Genomic DNA, 24,830 nt, shown 5'->3' with positions numbered 1-24,830 from the left:
AGGAAATTTATGTTCTTATTTTTAGCTAATTACCTGAATATGTAAGAACAATTACAGACTAGTTATTTAGTCTTTCTTAGAAGTCTAGAGAGGCTATGTTAGTTATAAATCATAAATATAAATTATTTGTTGACCTCATTTGGAGGTTTCCTGTACACTTGGAATACTGAGAACTCCTACCCTACCCATGTCATCATGCTCCTCCCCTATTCTTTCCAACTCCCAGTGTCTTTATCACTTTTAATAATATTTGATTTTTTTAGGTGGTTTTAAAATGTTTTCCACAAAGGCTAATAAAAAAGGTACACAAAGGAAAAAATTCATTCTTTGCTTAATGCAGAGAAGAATGTCCAAGCAGGTAATTTTTTTTTTTTCTAAAATAATGTCATTTATTGAAGGTGTTTTAACACACGAAACATAGTTTCATAATTTGTTCTAAATATTTCCACAACTTGTATAAAAATAATATATAATACTGACATAAAATATTCTTTTTTGAATTATATACATATTATGTGTTAGTTAACAGAAACAGTGTCAAAAACCTAAAATTGTTGCATGCATTCTATGCAACACACACACTACCTGTGCTTTGGCTTTTTTATTTCACAGGAATTACAAAATCCTGAAAAGTGTTTAGGAAAAGAGATCTTTAGAGTAAGGAACATACCATTTCATATGTCATGATTTTCTCTTGAAGATGTGTAATCTGCTCTTCAAATTCTTCATTCTTTTTTTGATAATCTTTAAGCTGACATTCTTGTTCTTCTAGTTGCTGCTGATGTGAAAGTATCTGTTGCTTGGCTTGCAATAAATCAGCAGCTGTGCAACTGTGGCTGCTGTTCCTTAGGGCTTCACTTGCCTGCAACTTGAATTTTAAAGAAATAAAACCTCAAATGCATCAGGTTTTTCAGAAAACACTTGTGCTACATACAGATATAGTGATCCTTACTTTCTTCTTCAACACCACAAGTCAAAGATTTCTAAGTTCTTTTGGAGGAAGTCAAACATCCTTATTCATTTGGGATGGCCAACCAACAAAAAGGTATTTCATATTATTTAAACATTCATGGTGAGCTAACATAGGACAGCAGTGTCTCAGATACACCAATATGTAGTAAAACTAACTAGTTGCAGCTATGGAGCCCATAATCACATTTTTAATAATAAAATCTTAGGCTTCAGAATATAACCCCCTTGAAGCTCAAAGTAAGCTATATAATATACTTAAACAGCATGAAATACTACAATATTCAACTGCAACACTGTAAGGTGTAGTTTGTGTACCTGTAGCACCTCAATCACCATGTGTTTTAGAAGAAATGTCTTTTTGAAGCTTCACTTTGTTATTTAAATGACATTTTAATAACACACAAAGGAAGCTTTTATTTAAAAATAAAGGACTGGAGCGTGAAGCTGTGGCCCATGGAAGCTGATGACTAGATGTTTTGATTTCAAAGGGAACATTTCTGCTCAAAGCTCTGGGAACTAATTACCCAAGTGTTTTTCCCCAGGATAACTGCCATAATTCAGCATTTATCAGAAGCTATTACCACACAATAGGAAAGAAAACAGACCAATATTTATAATTTTATAGTTAATTATTATGTACTGTGACACATAGGACTGTAGGATCAGGAAAATGACTCCTGGTCTATGCTAGGAGGCTGATCCTTGAAAAATGCACAAAAAAATATCTACAGGAAATAGCTATTTATGGAGCCTCCAAAGTGACAGCTATTGTCAAACCCAAATAAATGTTGGCAGCTCTATAACTTACATGCTGAAACTGAATTTGCAGTTTTTGACTTTGCTCAGTAAGCTCCAAGAACTCCCTCATGGTTTCATCCTTCTCTTTCCGTGCCTGCTGGAGGTTAGTAGTGAGCTGAGTGATAATGTCATCTCTTTTTTTGATAGCAGCTTCAAATTCTTGTAGCTGTAAAAGATAAAATTTAAACTATTAATGCACATGAAAACCACAGTCAAAAATACTAGCTTTTTTTAGTTAAGTAGGAATAAGTTATTCCTAACCTCTGTTTAAAAGGGGTCTCACAAGTATAGTTTTTATATTTTCACAAGCTCTATTTGTAAAAATTTAAGAAAAAGGGTATTCCCCCCCCCTCAGTGAACAATACATGATCTCTCCATAAAATATAGTTAACAAATAACAAAACTTGAACTTTTAAGAAGGTTATATAGTTGAATATATAACTTGTTTTTAAAATAAAAAGTGTGGCCACATAAACAAACCGTCATAAAGGAAGCCAGAATATCTACTAATAGTGTTTCAGCAGTTTTGTACAACTACTCATGTTCACACACTTTTCCCACAATAAATGCAAGTTATATCATCTCTCACTTTAAGTGCAACAAACAGCATTCCTTGTAGTAAAGCAGGTAATAGATACCATGCAGTATCTTACACTGTGAACCCAGGGAAATCATTCACAACTACACGAGAAAATCAGTTCAAGCTGCAAAAAGGATACAGCATATTTAACTTTTGTAATTTGTAATGATGAAGAAATTATAAGAATACAAAAAAAATCTTTGCCAACTGTTTTAATTTTTTGTAGGATTACATTCAAGCAGTCAGAAATTCTACAATATTGATCTGCAATGTTTTTGTGTGCCTTTATATAATCATGTATCAGTATGAAGTTTATTTCTCAATTTGAACTCATTTAAGGCTAGTGGAAGCCTCCTCCCTACATACTGCAAATTTCTTAAACCATTAGTAATCTTCTGTAAGTGCTTTGTTTCCAATGTTCCCCAAAAACACGTCGCCAAGTTATATGCTGAATCTTGGCTGTTAACATAGTAATGCTTCCAGATAAAGTTCTTTTTAGAACACTGGAGTCAACTCCAAAAAAAAAGCACAGGCCTAATGAAAATACTAAATGTTTGTTATAGTAGAGAAACTTAATAACAGATCAGGAAAATGAATATGCAAACACGTTAGTTCCAAAGCATATCATGTAATATAATTTCCAACTTTATAAAGTCAATCTCTGTTCTTGACAAAGACAGAACTAAAACACACAATTTTCTTTCCCACTCCCCTTTTACAATTCTTTTGTTTCTTCCGAAAAATAAACCATATGCATTTCTCAACTGACATACTATGCACTGTATCATTATAAACAAAAATACACTGCAAGAATTAAAATATTATTGTACCACAGCCCCAAACCCAAAAACGCTCAATTTTGTTTAAGTAAATTTTTATTTTAGTTTAAAAATTGTAATTATAGCCATTTTAAAAATGCAGTTTTAAAAAACATTTTCACTTTCTACTCTTTCAGGAAAAATTAACAGTAGTTACAATCATTAGAAATACTTATTTTCTTTATTATGCTGTGATCATGACTATTACGTTTAGCACAACAGATTCAAGATACAGTAATTAAAACTCAACACCAGACAAAGGAATAATAAACCACCTCTTCTGGGTAACTGGTGCTATGGTGGATAAAATGACATATTATTATTATTAATATTATTATTATTATTATTATTATTATTATTAATAATAATAATAATAGTAGTAGTAATAATAATAGTGCAATGGCAAAAATAACTGAATATTATATAAAAAATAATTTATAGTACTTTGCAAAAAAACAGCAAAATACAGTAACTTGACCTGAATCCAAACTGGGAGAGAGACAAGTAAGACATAAAGCACAACAAAGCACTGACCTGAGTGCACTGCACCACTGGCTTAAACTGGAAGAATATTCTTTACTTTAAAACTTAAGTTTATATTCCAATGGTATTTTTAAAGTAAGAAACGCTTTCCTGTAAACCCAAATTATTAGGTGTTTTAAATGAAAACATTCTGACGTTGTCATTTTTGTATTTCAGACTGTGAAGTCTGACATACAAATACATTTTGGTTCAGTTATATTATTCCTTAGGGAGTAAAACCTGAGGTTTTTTTCATCTTGGAGGAGCAGGAAGACATTAAAGTCTTTGCATAAGTAGAGAAGAATTAGGACTTTTCTTGTACAAAATTGTCTTTCCATTCCTAATTTGAAGAATCTCACTGCAAAGACAATTCGAATTTTAGTCACAAAATACAGAGAAAAAGCACACACAATGGAAATGCCATTCAAAGTAACAGAACACATGGCATATGACTGAAAGAAATTACATTTCATTAATTCTACATCACACACTGATTGCATTCTGAACAGCTACTATTACTGTGAACTCTTTCCAGTGGCTCTGCATTTTTGCATGTAACCAAATAGCAAGTAGAAAGCAACATAAGGTAATTATACCTGTTGCAATCCTTCTGTACCATAGGCTGCCCTCATTTCTTCTATCTCTCTGCTTAGTTCTTCAATCTCTTGCTGTTTCCCAACCAACTGATTCTCCATCACCTCTAGCTGTGTGTTTGAGTGCTGCATTCCATGCTCTGAATGAATGTCTTCAACTCCAAATTCTTCTTCCTAAATCAATCCAAGTTCCTTTACATGCCATTTTTTATGTTTTATCACAGCAAATAAAGTCAAGCATCAAATTCTGTACCAAATGCCACCTTAGAACATTAACATATAATACAGCATCAAAGATCTTATTGCCATGGTAACCTCCTTTGTTAGTATAATTCACACCTGAAAAGCACTGACACAAAACATTTCTGCGAGTTGTGCTCTATAACCTTTGCCTTAATAGATGGACTAAACGGGTTTGCATTTCAAGTTTAAGGATACACTATATTAATATAGCAAACAATGGAGATGTAGAGCACAGCATGCAAAATAAAGTATTAGTCAGCAACACAGTGTTTGTTCAAAACAAATTGAGGTGTTTAGTATTCTCCATTAGTATTCCAATTCAATTTGCAATACCGTACCCCGATTAAGTCTGCAGGTATAGCTGTTCTTGTCACAAAACTGCAACCATTTACCTGTATAAAGACAATTTCTCAATACATTATTTGAAATAGTGCTTGATTTTTGTTTTCCACTTACTTGAATCTTATATGGCAATTTCTGCAGACCCATGGGAATTGTTATGCTACAAAAATTTATTTAATTTGAAATACAAAATATCTTTCTATATGGCAAATTACATCAAAGTAAGCACAGATAACAGGTAAAACACCCAAAACTGCAAAAATAAATACTACTGTCAAAAAACAAAAACCTTATTACCATCTAGAGAAAACAAAGGAATTCAGATTTAAAGGTCAATGCAAAGCTTTATCTTTTAAATCATTAAAATACAGCACTATTGCATTTTAAATTACAACTTGAGTATTTTTATATATTATTAAACATAGTTATGCTTTCTGAAAGATTTTTATACACCACAAGATTTAGTCTTTCTGAAAGTCACCTATCTCTTGATAGGGGATGAAAGGTAGCACCACAGACTTTAATTCTCAATTTGAAGGAATTTCATGAAATTGAAAAAAATAAATTATACATTTGACATAAGACATTTGAAAACAAATCCTCTTTCACTCACCTAAGACTCCAAGCCTTTTCAGCTTCTATGACAATTTTGGTTCTACTGACTGTACAAACCAAAGCCAGAAAATCTCCAAAAAGCAAGCACAAGCCAAAGCAGCAGTTATAGGTAAAAAAAAAAATCCAAATGGAAAGAGCACACTGTGTACACATGAGTAATGATCAAACAGACAGGCAGGCTTTTAAAACAGCAGACCAATGTTCAAAAATGAGAAAGCAAGAAAAGCTGCATTTCTCCCCAGAGCTCATTATTACATCAGAGTCTTAAACAAAAAATAATGATGGTAGAAATGGAAAGGTAGCATAGTATTTCAGATCCAAATACTACCTTTAAATCAAAAAAGAAGCAGTGCTGCTCAGATGTCTGCCATAGCCTAGATCAGGGCTTACTTACAAATAACTATCGCGCCTGAGTAAATCAATAAGTGCACTGTTATAAATGGGATCAATACAGTCATTGAATTTGTATTAGGCGAATGAATAAATCTGCATTAGAGAATCTGCAGAGCTGATACAGTGTCCTTCCAATTTCTGATTTTCCCAGTTAAAAAAAAAAAAAAATAGCACAGAGATCACTACCTTAGTTTAGAAGGAATAAAGAAAATTGCAGCAAACAGCAGTCCAGGCAACTCATAGAGGCACTGTGTATCATCTGTGTATTGCCAGATGTTTGCTCTACTTTCAGACACACAAATGTCTTCGCAGCGCCTGGCACCAACATCTTTATTCCGATTTTGGCACATGTCCCAGATCAACAACACTAGTAGTTTAATAGAAACTACTATGAAATCCTTCCTTTCCCCTTTGCAACTCCCATTTTACTTAGGCTTAATTGATAAAGATGCAGTGTGCAATCACTGTAATCTACCACAGTGGATACACTTCTCCCATGAATCATGGCTATGTGCGACTACCAAAGACACTATAACAAGAGCTAACAGGAAAGGCACAAAAGTCTTATCTCATTAGCTGTTCCAGACTGCTCAGCAGCTGAAAATTCTACAAAAGACCTTTAACTTAGAGATTTTGCTACACACATCAAATCAACTGTGTGGAACATCAGAAATCCTGCTCCATTTCATGGGAGTGTAACTCTTCGACATCACATAAGTGATCCACACAGTAACATGGTAGTCCATGCTTTTCTCATCTGACACCTTCTTCTTTCAAATGTCTTCTGGCAAAGTGCAAGTGGAAACATGACAAGGCAACAAATTGCACTGCAGTCTAAAACCCCAGCCAGACAGCCACAGCAGGGGGCTGTGTTGAGGGAAATCTTGGGAGCAGCCTGGCAACCCCTAGCATGACAAATTCTGCTGCGCAAGAGCAGACAAACAGTTGGCAATGAGTTACTAGCTCCAAAATAGCTTAATTTAAAATTAATTTTCCACTCATCTGAAATATATGAATTCAGTAGTTCAGATCCAACTTGAGTGTCAGTAGATGGCTAAACCAGGCCTACAGGACTTGTGTGTTTTGACTTATGGTCCCAGTGATTTACCCATTTAGAGATCTTCTGCAAGTCTATAAATGCTCTTCATGTGGATTCTTATAATTTCTTCTTTAAAAGCTTTGCAGTTCACCTTTAAAACTGAAACATTATTATGCCTTAATTACTTTTGATGTACTTAGTTACATTCCCCAGGAAACAATTAAACACTGAAAACATCAAACCACGTACCATTTTAACATAATGGAACCAAGAGTAACAAGAGCTCTGGATAAAATTGCATGAACAAATAATCACAAAATAAGAATAGATTCAATTTTACAATACATTACTGAGCAGTCACAGTTTTGGTGAACAAACAATATGAAACAAGTGAAGGTTATGGAAGTCTCAAAGGACATTATGTCTGATTGTTCTTCCTTCATTGCATTTTCAAAATAATCCACAGAAATACAATTTAGTATTATAAAGTAAAATATAATCTGTAGTCTAATGGATACAAATAAAGGTTTCATTTCTACTGCATCAGTTAATACATATGCTTAAGGCAAATGAAAGGAATCTTCTTTCTGAGAAACACAAGGAAAACCAACTTCCACCACTGGATAAGGGCAGTGATTCATGACAAATGCCACCAGAGGTCAGGATTACATTTATGAAATCACTGTACCCTATCTAATGTTCTTTAGACTTCGGAAGACCTGAAATTGTATCTCAAAAATAGCAGTAGTAATATGTAACACGTAGCTACTTACAAAGTTAATACTATTATTACAGAGATTTCCCCCTATAAATAATAAATTCATGCTCAGCATAAATCAATACATACTGTTCTGCTTAAAAGATTTGTTTGATTTGGTAGTAGAAACATACAGAAGTATCTGGAACATATTAACAATTTTACCTCGTGTTTTCTTTCCTCCTCCACCTTTTTTTGTACATTATAGACACCTTAATACTTCCTAAAAATTAGTATTTAGTTTTTGATCACCGCTTGTCAATGTTCTTAGAGTCTCCTGAATTTTCTAGTTATGTCACAACTGACTGACTATATGAAACTTAGCTAAAATTAGCAATTAGGTTACCTTGGGAAAATGAATTTCAGCATATTTTGGGGGTTTTGTGGGAGAGGGCTTATACTTCTTAATTAAGAAGAGTTTATTAGAAAAGATGACAAATCTGACTGCTTCAGCTTGCTGTTCACCAGAACCATTCTCATGCTAGTATCCATGAGTTTTGTGTTGCATATTTATGTCTTAGAAAATAACTCTCAGCAAGGTAAAAAGTCTTTTTGCAGGAATAAGAACTGCCTAGTAATGCATCTGCCACAGCATTTTTTAGGAAATCTGTATTTTTTAAGGAATATTCAGATACTTCTATTCTTCCCATTCTTATTCTACCTATTCAGCAATTCTACTCTTCTATGTCTTCAGTATTTGAAAATTTGCTCCCTAATATCCTCTGCAGATTATCCATAGAAATCTTTGAAAAATGAAGTGTTTAGATGTGAAACTTCATGTTAAAATGAGAGCTTTAAATTCGACTGAAACTGAAACACTAAAATCAGAACACACCCACAATTACCATGAGGCATTATACCAGATGTTTTCTGTATTTTGTTGCCCTGTGCAAAGACATGTTTCCTTCAGCTTTTGCATCAGTCTCCAGCCGTGCTTCCTATCACCTTAAAAGTGATCAGAATTTCATCCATACTTCATTATATATGTAATATCTTACTTGTCAAAATACATGAATATTAATTACATTGTCAACTGTTTTCAAGGGTTCATTCTTCACATACTGCAAATTCCATTTAAAAGTATTCACATACCATGGTGATGCATATTCTAAAAAGGTGCACTACAGTCATGGCAGTTCTTCAAAAGTATGCCTGCCACACTCATGATGGCAAACAGCAATGAGATTAATTCAATTTACTTCATCCCCTCTTACTTGTTGCCAAGCTTAAGATTCTGGGTGTGTTTGTTCCAAACTGTTTAGCACAGAGAACTGCAAAATAAAACCCAGACTGTCCCTACACAAAGTGATTGTTTGAGACATGAAAAATTAGATTTTCAAACTAAAACCAATTCCTACTGTATTCAGATGTTCCATGGCTATTTTCTGCTGGCATGTTCTCAACCAACATTTATGCATGAAGTAGTTTACTCCTTATAAACATAACTGTTTTATCTGACAGGACCCAAATTCCACACACACAACTACCCGTCAATGTGACAGAGATGAGCTGTAGATGCCAATGTGTGGGGCTGACTCTGGCTAGCAGCTAAGCCCCTGCTCCAGTCACTCACTCCCCCATCAGCAGGGTGGAAGAGAGAACTGGAAGGGCAAAAGCAACTGAAATTCATGGGATGAGATACAGTCAGCTTAATAAGTGAAGGAAAACAAACCAGCTAAACAACAAACGATGCACAGGCAATCACTCGTCATCTCCCACCAGCAGGCTGACACTCAGCCAGTCACTGAGGCTCCTTTGCAACTCATTAAAATGTAATCGACTTGTTAAATAGTCTATCACAGAAAATTAGTAGAGATTATGCACAGCCAATACTCCCCTGGCAATACAAAGCATTAATGTGACCTTAAGGATGACACTGCTACAACAGTTTATGTATATACTGCATTATTTATTACAGTAGCCATCCCATTATGGAGTAGACATAATGCCTGCTTTAATGGTACATTGATCATACCAGTAATAACATGCAACAGAATTTGACCATATCACATCTGCTCTTTCTTTCCTTCTTCTTTTGAAAAACTATGCACAGCATTGCAGCAAACATGTAACACAAAAGGTTGAAAGAAAAGCTGGGAAAAGCATTACTTCAGTCTTACCTCAGAACTGTAATCTTCTACTGTGGTGGAAATTTCACTTTCTGGCTAAAATAAAATATTAAAATATTTACAATGATGACACTCTAAAAATACTAAAGAAGACATTTTACAGTATTTGAATTCACCAATGTGAATTTAATAAGAGCACATATACAGGAATGATAACCTTCACTTGCTTGAAATCCCAGCTTTAACAAAGTCATTTTGCTGTTGAACTATGATCACAGAAACACTATAATTACCTGATAAAATCTTCACATAACTACAGGTACAAAACAATATTTTGAAAATTAAACTTACTTTTCTGGGATTTTTTTTTTTTTAATAACTAAGAAGTACTATGAAAAGAACTTGTCTCTGCTATACCTATTTTACCTAATTAGGAACTTTGCTGGCTTAAGAACACAATCTCGTATAGAACATAATTATCATACATGCAGGACTTTTGATGCTGACTAGAATTTTAAAACAAACACTCATCGTTCAGCTTCCATGGAAACCAAGGGAAAATAAGTGGACAAAGACTCAGATCTTGTGATCTAATGAAGTAGAGGAATTAAGGGAACAAAGCCTTAACAAACTGAGCATAGATGTGCCAGGGCAGATGCCGGAATGAAACACAGTGTATCCTGATGAACTACATAAAGTGTATGAAGTTTGAGAATCAAAATGTTTGTGGGAAACTATGCAAATTATATATTTATAATAGTATACATTATATATATAAAATGTTGTATAAGGCGCACTACCATGGAATAAGTGCACTTGAAAGGAAAACCTGAAAACTTGAGAAGTGTCACCATGAGTTAGAACTACTTTGGCAAAAATTAGGTGCACATAATAGACCTTGTCCAAAACTCACTTAACATGTTAGCCAGCCTCACATTAAATGTCTCCATTTTCTACTGAGTTCTGTCAGGCTTATTTTCAAAGGAAAATGGCATGTTTTGAATCAGTAGACATAGATAAAATTTGGAATGTCAATTGTGTTTTGTTTTGTTTGTTTTTTTTTTCAAAATAATCTACCACTCAGACCTCCTGAAGTTCTGCAGTATTTACAATCCTAACAACATTGATTCAACATATTTTGAATCCAATATGCAGCTCCAGAATATAATTTACCTAAACAAAGGGTATTCTTTAATGTACAGAGTGCATAATATTACCTTAAAATGGTTATTTGGAAGTTAAAATTCATACAGTGCATATAGTTTTAAAAAATAAACCCAGGTCCACCTCAAAAATAAGACATGAACTGAAAGAGAAATCAAAATTATGTTTTAAAACCCTAGGGTGACAAAAGCGTTTCTGCTATGAAATATAAAATCAGTATTGTAAAATATTTCATTTTCACACAAATATATTTTATTCATATTATTTATATCAATATTTGTGTACATTTACATTCATACAAATAAATTACATCTTGTTTGTAGCCTATGTCCTTGGTCTAGGACAAAATCCTCTGGAAGAAAACAAAATCAGAGAAAACCACATTTTTTTTCATAACAGAGATAACAAATATATAGTTTTTCTCTTCTCACAATTTTTCATGGTTCCAATTCAGGAGTCTTCACAAAGAATGATCAGAAGCATTCCTATAGAAGCTCTGAAGAGTTACTATAAAGGTGTATATATATAGCTAGATCTAAGAACTCTCCAAGAAATCTTTATATGAAATATAGGCACTTCTCCAACATGCAAAAAACAGGAACAAGTAGTCTCACTTCTTCAATAGTTTTCCTTTTAATGCTATTAAATTATAAAAACAGTCTCTTGTTCATAAGGAAGATAAAAAATTAATTTGTACATCCTCAGATAAACTATAGACAGATAAACCTAGTAGATCGTTATAGAAAAAGGCAAATAATTTGTAGGTTGAAGCTTAGGGTGGAATGAGAAAATACTAATTCTCATAGGAAGTTGATCATTGAAAATAATTATCTTGCTTTATTATGGCAATTTTGCCAGATATTATATTTTTTTAAAGTTTATATATTGCTGGTCCTTTCTGAATACCAATCCAAAATAATTTTTTTTAAAAGCCTAAATTATTTTTTTTATAAAATTGTCAAAGCCACATAGTACTCCATCAGTTTAGGTGTACAATTCCTGTTAGCAGCATAAATAATCTTTCTAAACTGCCAACTTCAGTCCTGGATCTAGATCTTTGCATGTTAAAACCAAGTAGTTTTGCCAAGGGATTCTATGATTTTTAAGGACAGAAAGATGACCAAATCAACTCCAGTTAAATGCACTGTCTCCTGTGCTAAGGGGATCATCCAAACCCTGCTAAAAAACCAGTTAAAGAGAATTAAATCCTATGAGCTCACACATTACACTCCAGACTGTAAGACTTCATGTTATTCTTTCACTATCAGAATCTGTAACATTACAAATAGTTAACATTTTACAGGCAGTCATCTTGCCCTCCAAGCAGCTATGTTACTTCCTAAATAAGACCTGACCAACTTTATTTCAAATACAGTTCCTTCCATTATCAAGCTACCTGTTCTGTATGCTTCAATTCTTCTTTGGTGAACAAAAGTAATTAGGTTTTACACAGCTCATTTGAGCCACAGGGGTCCAGTCTCAATGGAAATAATTTCAAAAAATTCTTACTACACACTCCTAGCAACACAAAACCTTTGACAGGATAATGCCAAGAAGGCTACTTATCAGGTCTCTCAATGCTTCATGGAATTTGAAACAGGTGTTTGTTACATCCTCGCAGCTGTTTTGCACATATCCTATAAACTATGTTCCACAGCATTTTCTTGCTGCAAATGGTTACTCTCTTCCAGCAAAATACTTAAACACCTTATTTAGTATTTTCTTCACTGACAACGTAGTTGATTGCTAAAATACATTGAAGAGATATCTCAAAGACTTTATATCTCTATCTATCTCCATCAATTCTGCAGATGGTGCCTTTAATGATAACAGTACTCAGAAAAATTTAAAAAGTTCTGTCCATATACACCAGAGGAAATACTGCAAAAAAAAAAAGGAGTATCAGCCTGTGGAATACAGCAGGCCCATTTTAGAGTAACTTGTTCCTGTATGCAGTTAAGCACTGCTCAAAAATCATGTTCTTGGACACTGGGCACCCAACAATACCCCAGGATTCACAAAACAACTCATATACAAAACTGGCCACAAAAACTGCAAAGTGATTTTCATATTTCTCTGGAAAACTTCCATAGGTGACACTAAAATATTTTGCAAGAACCAACATACAGTTGCAATGGATGAAGATATAGACTGAATATTCATGGAACAGAATTCTACCTGAAGGAAACTACTGACTTTTTTATGACCTCAGTGAAAACAGTCACAAAAATGTAACTACAAAAGGCTGGATTAATTATTGACCAAGTTATTTTGACTGCCATTTTCAGATGGGTTTCTAGCAATTCATAGAGGATCACAAGTAAGTCTAATTAAGGAGACCATGACTAGAAATGAGGCAAAGAGAATGTAAACAGAATATCCCAGATATAAAACCCTCTCTTTAGGTCATCCTGAACCTTATGGGCCTTTAATACTTATAGAACGTTCTGAATATGAAGGGCTATTCTTTTATATTGCCTTATCATGTCTTCCTTAGCTCCTAATATCAAAAAACATTCAACTCAGATTCCCTGGTAATTTATGACCCACACCAATTTACTATGATCAAATTTAAACTGAGTGTATTTTAGTGGAGATAAACTGCTGCCAAAGCTGAATATAACCTGCAGCGAGGTACTGAACTCTGCAGTGTGTAAAGCTCTGATGGTATCAGAAAACACCATCAACAGTGGTAACCTACACATTCAATTAGGTCTTTATTCTTTGGTAACATGGCTTTATAAATGTTTAATCTAAAGTGAAATACCCTGTAATTGCAGAAACCATTCTCCAATACAGGTAATTTCTGTGCCAGTAAATCTATTATATATGAGTATTTACAGAGATAAAGGAAGGCATTATACCAGAGGTTGTCTTATGAATCTAATAAAATTGGCAAGCTAGCCTGGCAATTTTCTGACCAGATTGTGAATAGAAAGAATGACTGGCTTCAATCAGAACCATATGCTGCTGAGAATTTATTACCTTCTCTTGTGGCACTGACTTTATTACTGAACAGACTATTTCCCAACATTTGCTTTTCTTCATTCTTCAATTTCAAAACATGTTTCAATGGATGCTCCATTATCTGAAGAGACTAGGCTAATTTTTACTACATTTTATTTATCCACTTTTTTTTCAATTCCTCCACCTTACTGTACCTCCCAGAATAGCTCTTTTCTAGTCAAAGCCCTTAGTTGATCTTTGCTATCATGCTTCCATCACAGGAATGTCTTACCACATTCACCACTAACACCTTTTCTCACTAAGGCATCCTCACTGTTTCTCCATACTGCTTACATAATTTCTTATTTCTCCCACTTTTCTTCATCAGTTCTCAAGAATACTATCCAAGGTCTCCTTTTTAATCACTTGCTGATCCTTGTCTGTCAAAATCTCAGACAGTAACAACTGGAATACCTCAAAGAAATCAAACAATGAACATGGAGCTTTACCATCTACTTCAGTTAACAGTTAAGCTATTCTAAAACTATTACCAAAAGGACCTTTAAAAACCAAAAGACGAGTTACTAATCCAACCCTAGTCAATTAGCAGGTATTCTTCATCACAGAACTTTGAACTTTTCTTTTCTAAGAAGCTTTATATAATAGCTTTTACTACCCAGGTGACTCAAGGACAATTTTACTGTGACACAGGTTAATTTCTTTTGCTTTTCTGGCATTAGGACATTCTTGCAAAGCAGTGTGCTCTAATCCACCATTTCAAGTCTTCCCATAAAAGATGATGTCAACAATTATCTACCTTAGAAGCGACTTCTGCTTTCTTCCATTTTTAGCTGCAGAAGTCACAAAAAGAAGCAATCCTAAACCCAATATTTTAATTGATTCCAGTTCATTTTATGATGTGGTTTAGGTTATTTTTACCTCTATATGGAAAAGGACACTATGAATGTCAACACCTAAAGGACACTATAGAATAAATACAGAATAAAGACAAAAAAAGAATAAAGACAAAAAATATTCTCTTTGTGAAAACAAGACAAAAAGCATTCAACATGAAAAAAAGAGACCAAATAAATACCAACTGGCACTTCTCTAAGAAATTTAGTAAATTGTTCCTCTGACAGTGGATGGAAATCTTAGAGATTACAATTGAGTTCAGATGGAATGTAAAATGTAATGGCTAAACAATGATAGTTCCTCCAGAGTTCTTCTAATTAGTTTCTGCAACTGAAGAGAACACAGGGGGATAGAGGAACTCACCCTTAGGAACACAGAAGGAAAAAACAAAAAAGGCAGCTGGATGACTGCAAAAAACCTTTTTGTACTCTAAACACTTTTGTCCTCTTTGAAAAGAAACGCTTCTGCCTTCACAATGGAAATAACCTCTCAGAGGAGTGTCTCTCTTTCACTTTCTGATATTCATATTGAGTAAGAGAACACTTTTTTTACTTGTATTTGGACATGCTAATTCCACTGGGGACTTAAAATCATACTATAAGAACTGCAGGGAGATAAACTTCTACCCACAAAACTACCACTGAGAAGCCCAGCCAAGATTTTCAGATAAACAGACAATATAGTCAGATGTTCTGAGTCTGTATTTTGTGGTACAGAAAGAACAATTCTAAATATCAGTTCCAGTAAAAGATAAAATAAATAAGTAGAATCAAAGTTTAGCTTGAAAATGATCCCACATAATGCTTCCAGTAATCCTGTCTCACTCTTCTGACACAGCAACCTACAACGACTTAAGGTTGGGTGAAAAAGCAAACAGCTCAAAGCTGTAATTCTCCATGGCAGAGATTAGCCTGAAACTGCCTATTACAGTGGCTGCCATTTCAACTCAGCAAGCTCCAATCCAATTACTGTAATACAGGCTTTCTGTCCAAATCATTGCACTTGTAAAACTAAAACCAGTAAATTATGAGATTCACTGAAACACTTTCAGAGTTTTTCCTCTTCTTTTAATATTGCAAAGACTTTAGCCATCCAACTTCCAACTACAAAATATCAATTATTTATTTAAGTAATATGAGTAAGGAGGCTACAGACCACATTTAACAAAGAAAAATGCCCTCCCAGTTGGGACCGGGGCATTTTTCCTTTTTTGGGGAAATGAATACTGGTTTAGAAGTCACTAAGTAACTCAATAGAGTCAAATTATAAATTTACATGATTCTAATGCTTATTCTTTTAAAGAATTTTTAAAAAGAAATAAAGAAACAAACAAAAATTTCTTTTTTAAAAAGAAATAAAGAAACTCTCCCCAACAAACCAGAAACACCAGTGCATCTCCAAATTTATTTATTTAAACAGAAGATAAGTTGCTTTGGGAGTAAGACGGATATCAGAAAAATTATACCCCATCTTAAGATGTATCTATGCATACAATCTTTAGCAACTGCAATGCAGATATTTTTTCCATTTCTAAAATCATCTGTCCTGTACTGTATGCACTTAGAGGCCAACACAGGCCACTAGGACCAACCTGATCTAATTAGACCCTCGGGATCGGACTAGACGACCTCAAAGGTCCCTTTTAACCCAAGTTATTCTATGACTCTGTACTTTAATCCTGTTTCTCCAACTGTACTAGAGACATTTATCCTAACAAAGGAAATCCATTAGCAGAGTCCATCTGCAACTTCAAAATATATTTGATCAAGGAAAGTAATTCATACAGTTGTCCTATTTATGCAGGCTATTGCATTATTAAAACAACAGTTTAAGTGGGTGTCTCTAAACACCTCTCTTCCCTAGCATTCCTCTCTCATTAGCTGTAGATAATCCAATTCATTTCATAAAATACATTTTTCTCTTTTCCTAGAAGGCAACGAAGTCATACCTTCACCTAAGAAAATAGTTATTCTGTTATCAAATTTCTCACCTCCTCCAGGAAAATTGTTGAACAGACAGTTTTATTGAGTTACTACAGTTTTGAAGTCCTAACATGAGCTCTCTAAGAAATAAAAGCTACATATTAAAGGCACATAACTACAAGGTTCAAAATGCCTAGTGTACTGATATATTGATACATCTATTATTGATATATATAATCTAGTGTATTATAGGCTAAAACTGTAAAATAAATGGATCAATTATTTAACAAGTTTTCATTTGCATCTATTGTTTAGTCTCTCTGCCCCTCCACCACAGTAACTTTTATTTTTTTTACCAAAACGTGAAAACATTTCAAAAAGTGTAATTTCTCAGTTAGTCCTCAGTTGCTGGAAATTCAATAATAGAACCAAAATGGTTATAAATGGTCTATCCCAGCACAGGACTGGCAAGTCAAAATGCAGAGCATTCATCTGCACCACATCTTTCAAAAATTACTGTATTCATCTGCACAGAGCTGGGAATCTGCACTGAGATGCTTCCTCAGAATGCCACTCATGTCATTTTAGAAGCACTGGTTTCACAAATGGAGTAAATTATTCTGTAAATAATATCAGTCTTTCTTGTCCCTTCTATCTGTAATGACATTACATGAATTCATGTCCACTCAGAACTAAATTGGATGGCCAGTGTACGTCACACAACATCTTCCAAACTTCCCAGAGCATGCCACTTTCAGCCAGTGGCAATTAGGATTATATTTCATTAAGTAGTAAAAGTAGAGTAACTGTTCAACAATCTCTTAAGCCACTCAGTTCTCAGTAGTGATTTCTAAATCTATTCCTTGTCCTCATTAACCAGAGTGACTCAAATTACATCATGAATACAAGAAAGATGTTTAGTTTTGCATTTTGGTGTAGCCATAGGTACAAAGACCAAAAATTCGCTTCAATTTGCAACTTCTAATAAAACAAAATTAATCTATGCACATTTAAGGAGTACAGCAGTACAAACACACTATCCATACTCTACAGGGAACTGACTACAATAAAATAATTATGCCAGCAGTCAAGTAAAAAGTGTCTTCTCTGGACATACTAAGTCAGACAAAAGAAGAGAGGAAATAGTGTGCAAAATCTCATCAATTGCTTTTTTCCCACTCTCAAAATGAAGGATTATTTTATGCCCACTCACTCACTCACAAAAGTGACTGTAGCCTGAGAGAAACTTACCTCAATGGTGTAAGCTGGGGTGTGTTTGATAATTTCTCCACTATGCAAAGTCCTGATAATGGCAAAGTCAGCAGTAGCAGCGCCTCCCCTTCGACTGCTGCACGTGGATATTTCATCACTTCGAGATCGATCGGTCTCAATCCCATCTTGTATTGATTCTTCATCTTTGATGTTTGCTGTTTTCTTCTTCTTCTTCTGCCTCTTTGATCCATTTTGACCATCAGTTTGTGCCTTCCGCTGCCTAAATTGGGCAAGCTGTAGAGAAGACAAAATCTTGTTAAAGGTGAAATTTTTCCTCCTCATTACTAATGACATCCTCTACAAAGCCTTACCCACTATTCTACATAAAACTTCAAATTAATCACTAGTGAAAACAAGGTGGAAGTTAATATTGCATATGTGAGACAGACTCAGATTATTTTTCCATTTACATACTTTGCTTTAACAAAATCTTAAATGTAAACCAACACTCAATTAATTCCTTTTCAGTTTCATATTCGCAAGTTACTGTTCCACAGACTGATACCTAAAAATCAAAACATTCAAAGGTAAAGGTACAAATGTCATTATAAAGGACAAATGCAATTAAATAACCTGATTTCACTTTTCAATTTCATAGGAACCATAAAATAATTTACAGAAATTCCTTCTAATTTTTATTTCAGAGACCGATAAAAGCAAACTTCTCTTCAAGCAAGTATCATACAAAGCTTTTAAAAAAGTTTGCTATAACACAAAAAGCTGATCAAGTTACTGAAAACACAAAGAAATAGCAAAGTAGCAAAATACGTATTAAGGGAATACTCTAATACCAGAAAGTGAGCAGATTACAAGACACCCTACCTTGTAGCAAAACATGCTGATGAACAAAAAGTCACAGGTGAGCCAGGCACACAGTTTAAAAACCAATTAGTATGTAAGCTATTCAAATACAGTAAGACACTGCCTTTTGAAGAGCTTATCACTTTTAATCACTTTACAGTGGTTTACAAGGAAATCCATTTAATTTTTTTTTTAACAAGAACAGAAGTTTTGTTCAAATAAGTAAAACAAGCACATCGGGGTTTATCAATCAAAATTCAAAACTAAAAAGATCTTACCAATAAAACCTGAAAACAAGAATCATTACTTTCCAACTGAAGCATCCAACATTATGTATTACAATACTTTTCATAAATGTAGCTCCAGTGTAAAGCATACAAATAAAGACTCTAAAGCTTTAAACTTTCAACATCAACTAATACTCAAATACCATGTTTTCTTAAACAAATACGTTGCAATTGTAAGAAAACAAATATAGAAAATACAGCATATTTGCTTGTGATATTCACCAGTCGAGAAAGCCAGGCTTCCATCCAACTTCTTCAGGAACGCCCAAACTGAACAGGGCACACGGATCCCCTTTCCCAGTCACCGTTTGGTTACAGTGCAAGATGCCACCTGAAGGGCTTTCTAGCTCTCATTTGGCCCCAAGAGAGCTGAGAAGCCCCAGTCTAAATACATCACTGAGAGATCAGCTCTGACTTGCAGCTGGTTTATGCTTTTGCCCCTTTATTTGTATTTCATTATAGGTTTCTTCAGCTTCCTCTGGTTTCTTAGGAGGACAGCTTGGCATATGGCTCATGCTCTGTTTACAGGAGGAGGACCTGAACATGTGCTGAGCCAAATATGCTCACCTAAGTACTTAATACTTACCTCCTCCCTATTACTTTTCTAATTAGTTCAACTTTGTGATTTTTTTTTTCTATTTTTAAAATGTGTATCTTTTGTAATTTCAGAAAAATCCATTAAATAAAAAAATTCTACACAGGAAAAGAAAGAAAAGTCTCCTTCTACTTCAAAGTTTAAGAGAAAAAAACCCCAAACCAGCCAACCAAACATGCCCAAACCCAACTAATGAGAGATTTAGTTTCTCAAAATTATTTAGTTTCTCAAAAATGGGGAGGGTAAAGGTTCCAGTTGTTCCCTTAGTATATTACTACATCCTCCTAAAACTCTTAAGTTTATCTCTATAAAATATTTTCATTTTATCAAAAAGAAAAGCAGAATTTGTTCAAATGTCCCAATGAGAGAAAGCAAACAACCTGACTTCAAGTGTAACTACTGAGAGATTTTGCTTTTTCAAATGTTTTATTTCTAAGTAATAAATTACATGTAGTGCCACCAGTCAAGAACTCTCTTCCCCAACTTGATTGAAACCTTCTGTAATGGAAAGTTAAGTTGGCTTTTTTAAAGCAGCTTTACAGTCTTTATTTGTCTACAAAATTAGATGTGTAGCTCAAGGACGAATGAATTACTCCTTGTCTCTCCTCAAGTATTTTGCATATTTTAACTGAAGCATCTGGGCATGCCAGATTTCCCTCCTTTCAAAGTTGCTGACTTTCACTTCTTCAGAATTAACAGATTAAAATCTACCATGTCAGTTACAAGCAGATCCTATTTTTTTTCCTCTTTAAACACTGACAAAGATGAGTACATATGAAAGCTAAACACATGTGAAAATGAAAATGTTACACTCTTGTATTACACAAGTTCTCAACTGACAAATTCCATATGAAGATCTAGGACTTTGGAAATAACTGCACTAGTAGTGATGGATGCATGCACAAATCATAATATGTTTAACCCCACACATTCAGGTCTACAAAGAACTGTCCAGCTACTAATACAACATAACTTTAAATTCATATTTTTAATCAAATTTTAAAACTAGAAATAAGAGAAGCAGCACAGCAAAAAGCTACTGCAGACCAAACACATTCTGTGATGCTCATATCAAAACAGGGGAGTTTCAGATAGCAAATTCCTTCTCATTAACTACAGTTGAGAATCTATCGTGGTTCCAATGACAAGCAGGGAAAAGTCCACCAGCAGTCATGGGAGCCAAGGAAAATAAATTCTTTAGAATTAAAATTTTCAATTAAAAAGAAAAATACTTCCAGATTTTATATTTCTAGAAAAATAGATTTTTCCAGCATGAACAAAATGTGAAACAAATACACACTGATACAATGTCTTATCCTGTCCCCCAGGCCACAACTAAGCCTGTGGAGAACCTAATGCTGCTTCCATCAGTTCTGAATCTGCAGATTTGAAACAATTAAATGTCAAGTCTCTGCTGAGTTACAAAAATTGCAAGCAAGAGCCAAGTATGGAAACACAGCAGGTACTCAAGGAGGAAGGATGCAAAGAAACAGAAGCTGAAGGACATTCAGAACAGGCTGTCTCCATTGATACACCTCTGAGAACCAACAGAGAATGAGCACCTTACCCTGGGAAAGCACTGGGAACACAGTCAGCCACAATCCACTTAATGCATTTTCAGCACATGTGAAAACCAATCCAGAGCATTTTTTAACATTATTCACCTATCTGTCAAGACATTGCCTCCAGCTTCTCCCACCATGCTGATAAGACATTGCTTGGATCCTGCAAGCAGTACTGAATTCCGTTAAAAATTCCATCTGTATTTTTCAGCCGTGAAGAGCAATCGATTTCACTCCTTGACTCTGAGCTTTTGCAACTAAATAAACTAACAACTTGCAATTCCCAGCTCACAAGTTTTTTCAAGTCCTGCTTCTGGGCAAAAACCCAACACTCTTGGAAACAGGCATGTTCACTTCATAGCATTTAGAAAAAAATAAATTATTGTCTGAAATATTTCTATCAAATATCCAGTGTACAATGAAATGAGAATGAAAATATGTTTATTTCTTTTTAATGCATAAAAAGGGAGACAATAAAATTGCGCAGGAAGAATTATTTGTTTATTTCCAGATTTTCAGAAGTGCCATTTACAACAGCTACTCAGCTTTCCATCAGTTTGAAAATGAGGAAATGGATATTAGCACTAAATTCTGTCACAAGATGTTGTCTGTTATAAAGAGAAAAACACTGAGAGTCACTGGATTAAAAGAGAGCAGCATGCAGACTGACAATGGGTATACTTTTAAAAATCATTTCCCACAGCAAAAGAACAATTGAATAGAAGAACTTAGGTATTTAGATGACATAAGCATTTATCTAGTTCTAATTATAACTTCCTACTCATTATTCCCAAACCAATATACTAACACTAATTTCCTCATCACAGACTGCACCAAAATTACCAACACCCTGGTACAACATTACCTTCACTTTTTATCCTCCAACTGGCAGAAAGTCAGAAATGCAGAGAAGAATCAATTGCTGTTAGGAACTAAATACTTACTCTTGAGACAGAAGTGAACTAACTTGCAGAGTGGAGGGGATTGCTTGTGCAAATCATGTAAATTATGATAGCTAATGTACTGCTACAATTACAACAGCAGCATTATTTATTTATTCAGCTACCTTCAGCAAATTCTGACATTTGGCACTTGTGCCAGCAATCTGGATTACTGGGTAACACTGTCCATTGATTAGTTTAAAATATGGTCTGACCGAACTATTTCTAGAGTAAAAGTCCATGGTAAAGTAAAATTTGGCTCCAAAATAATGTGAAACTTAAGCACTTCAAAAAATGTCTGAACAAAGGCTGCAACATTTAATCACTGCCTGTATACCAGCAGAAGACAATACTGAAAAACATCCCTGAAAATCAATGAAGCTACATTTGTAAAGCATCAATAGCTATATTTTTAGTTCACATGCAAAAAATACTTTTTAGAACAGAAACACATTTTACACCATTGGATGCTGCTTTATGAATGCTTGTTATTCCTTAACATTCTCAGATAATGTAATAGATCTGGGCAGCCTCAATTTCAGAGGTATTACAGTATAACAGAAATTGAAAGTGCTCAGTGCTTCCAAAGAAGGATGTTTGGAAATAATGTAAAACATACTTGTTGTAGTTACAGTTTAAAAACCTTTTCTAATAGTGAAGAAATTCATAGGTACAGCACATACTGTACAAGTACAGCTGTACAGTCACACTTCATGTACCTGTACACAAACATTATTAGATTCAAACTTCAACTTTCTAAAATCAAACTCATCTCCAATTCACTGCCACAGGCACTTCTTACAGAAAGAGCAGGGTCTGCTCATCTCTCACAGCTTCTGTTGAGTACAAACCCCTATTTCTTTTTTTATATTCATTTAAGGAAGAAGTATAGAAGGATGAGTCACAAACTTACAGACTGACAACAAAAAGGAACCTCAGACAAGCTGCTCCAAGCAAGTAATTACACTTTTTTATTTTTACACAGTACAAAAAGAGGATGAATGGAGATCCACACCATGATTTTGCATTTCTCAACTACTATCACTTCAAAAGATGTTCCAGACTCTGCTTAAACTTCAGATTAACATGTCCTCACATACAAGGACTTATTCTTTGTCAGAAGCTCTCAAACAGTCTGGTGTCCAATGAGAAATGTTCTGTGCTGGACCAGGTCACATTCAGATCACTCATCCAGTGTAAGAAGACAAGGACTTCTGAATCTTCTGGTCTCTAGCTAAAAACAGTAGTTAATGGCTGAAAGACAAACTGACAGCCCTGTAATATTCTTTATAGATAATCTGGATTATAAAATTGAATGCATCTTAAGCAAGCTCATGGATCAACACAAGTGGTGGAAAGCCAGATAAAGCAGAAGGAAGAGCCACCATATAGTGAGACCTCACTTCCAGACTGTGCTGGAAGCCGAGGCCAACAAGAACTGCATGTGAGTTAATAAAAATAAACCTCATGTCCTGCACCCGGGATGGAACTATCCCACATGGCAGTAACAGCTGGGAACTGAACGGATGGTGTGTGTAGCTCTGCTGAAGAGGACCAGAGAGCTAACCTGGCAGGCCACCCCAGAGTGAGCAGCATGCCCTGGCAGCAATGAAGTGAAACCATTCAACTTTGAAATGACTCTCACTGCCTACCACAGTAAATGACTAAAACATCAGTTTGGTGATTAAATACTTATGGTATGACTGAAAAGCCCCCATGCAGTCCTGTTTTGTAGAACACAATTTGATAATAATAATATTATTTATAATTTGAGACTGCCTCACAATAGAGCAGAAACAGCCCAATAAGCCTAACAAACAAATGCTGGCTTCAGTGCTTCAATGCAAATGCTTTATTTAAGTGTAGAAAACATATTTTGAACTTCCAATTTAGCAGACTGAAAGTCTCTAGAGGAACAGTATCTGCAACTGAGCATAATGAGGGGAAGAAAAAGTGAAATAGAATTTTTTGTCAGGTGTTGCTTGAAACTTTCCACCAACACAAAAGGCACAAATTTGCCTCAGAAAGGTACAGTTATTCTGCATATAGAACAAATGCTACAAAATCCACTTTAAGCTGCACCTTGAATGTACAACATGCATTGTGGCAAACTATATTGTGTAAGTGGTAACTATGATATATCCCAGACCCAGACAGACTCTGGCTGTAAGTACACAGTAACACTGGGATATATCGTGAAACTCATCATGATAAATCATAACCAGTCCTGTGCTAGAAAGGCTCAGGCTTTTCTAATGATATTGCTACTAATCCCCCATCACTGAATGATAACAATACATAAATTCTGAAAGATTACTGAGAGTGAAACCAAAATACATAGATTCAGACTGTCTTATAAGGTGAAAGACTAATTTAAGAGTCACCTGCCCTAGTAATGACAGGGCAAGTGCCTACTCCCTTTGACCACGGGTAAGTAATTATTCCTACAGAAGATTTCAGTAACACAAGAAGCAGAGCCCTGAAGTGGCATTTGTTCTGATAATTTATTAAGCACATATACATCCCAAGAATTCTTGACTGGGGTGTCCTGCAAGCCAATAGTGACCAACTAAAAAAGCCAACCTGCATTTGAAATTTTGGCATGGTTTAGAAGTTGGACATTTGCTGTGGTTTAAGCTTATCCATCTCACCTTACCCTGGACAACTGAAAAAATACCTGCCAT

General features: G+C 34.7%; 1 protein-coding gene across 8 annotated transcripts in view; it reads right to left on the bottom strand.

Moving 5' to 3' along the window:
- Positions 1 to 24,830, bottom strand: part of AKAP9 (A-kinase anchoring protein 9) — a 104,571-nt gene that overhangs the window by 61,589 nt on the left and 18,152 nt on the right. For 6 of the 8 annotated variants that reach the window (XR_010356575.1, XM_064409728.1, XM_064409755.1 and 3 more), the window contains exons 2-7: positions 17,940 to 18,194; positions 9,793 to 9,837; positions 4,865 to 4,918; positions 4,287 to 4,457; positions 1,781 to 1,936; positions 671 to 868 (exon numbers count right to left, since the gene is read on the bottom strand). Coding sequence is in view for 7 of the 8 variants with exons in the window: in XM_064409728.1 (XP_064265798.1) it covers positions 671 to 868; positions 1,781 to 1,936; positions 4,287 to 4,457; positions 4,865 to 4,918; positions 9,793 to 9,837; positions 17,940 to 18,194 (879 nt within the window). In the remaining variant the exon portion in view is untranslated. The remainder of the gene's footprint in view (positions 1 to 670; positions 869 to 1,780; positions 1,937 to 4,286; positions 4,458 to 4,864; positions 4,919 to 9,792; positions 9,838 to 17,939; positions 18,195 to 24,830) is intronic. The other 2 variants (XM_064409765.1, XM_064409776.1) reach the window with 2 other exon arrangements.

Source organism: Passer domesticus, chromosome 1 (genome assembly GCF_036417665.1).
Source record: "Passer domesticus isolate bPasDom1 chromosome 1, bPasDom1.hap1, whole genome shotgun sequence".
In the NCBI taxonomy this organism is placed as follows: domain Eukaryota; kingdom Metazoa; phylum Chordata; class Aves; order Passeriformes; family Passeridae; genus Passer; species Passer domesticus.
This window is presented reverse-complemented; position numbering and strand designations above follow the sequence as displayed.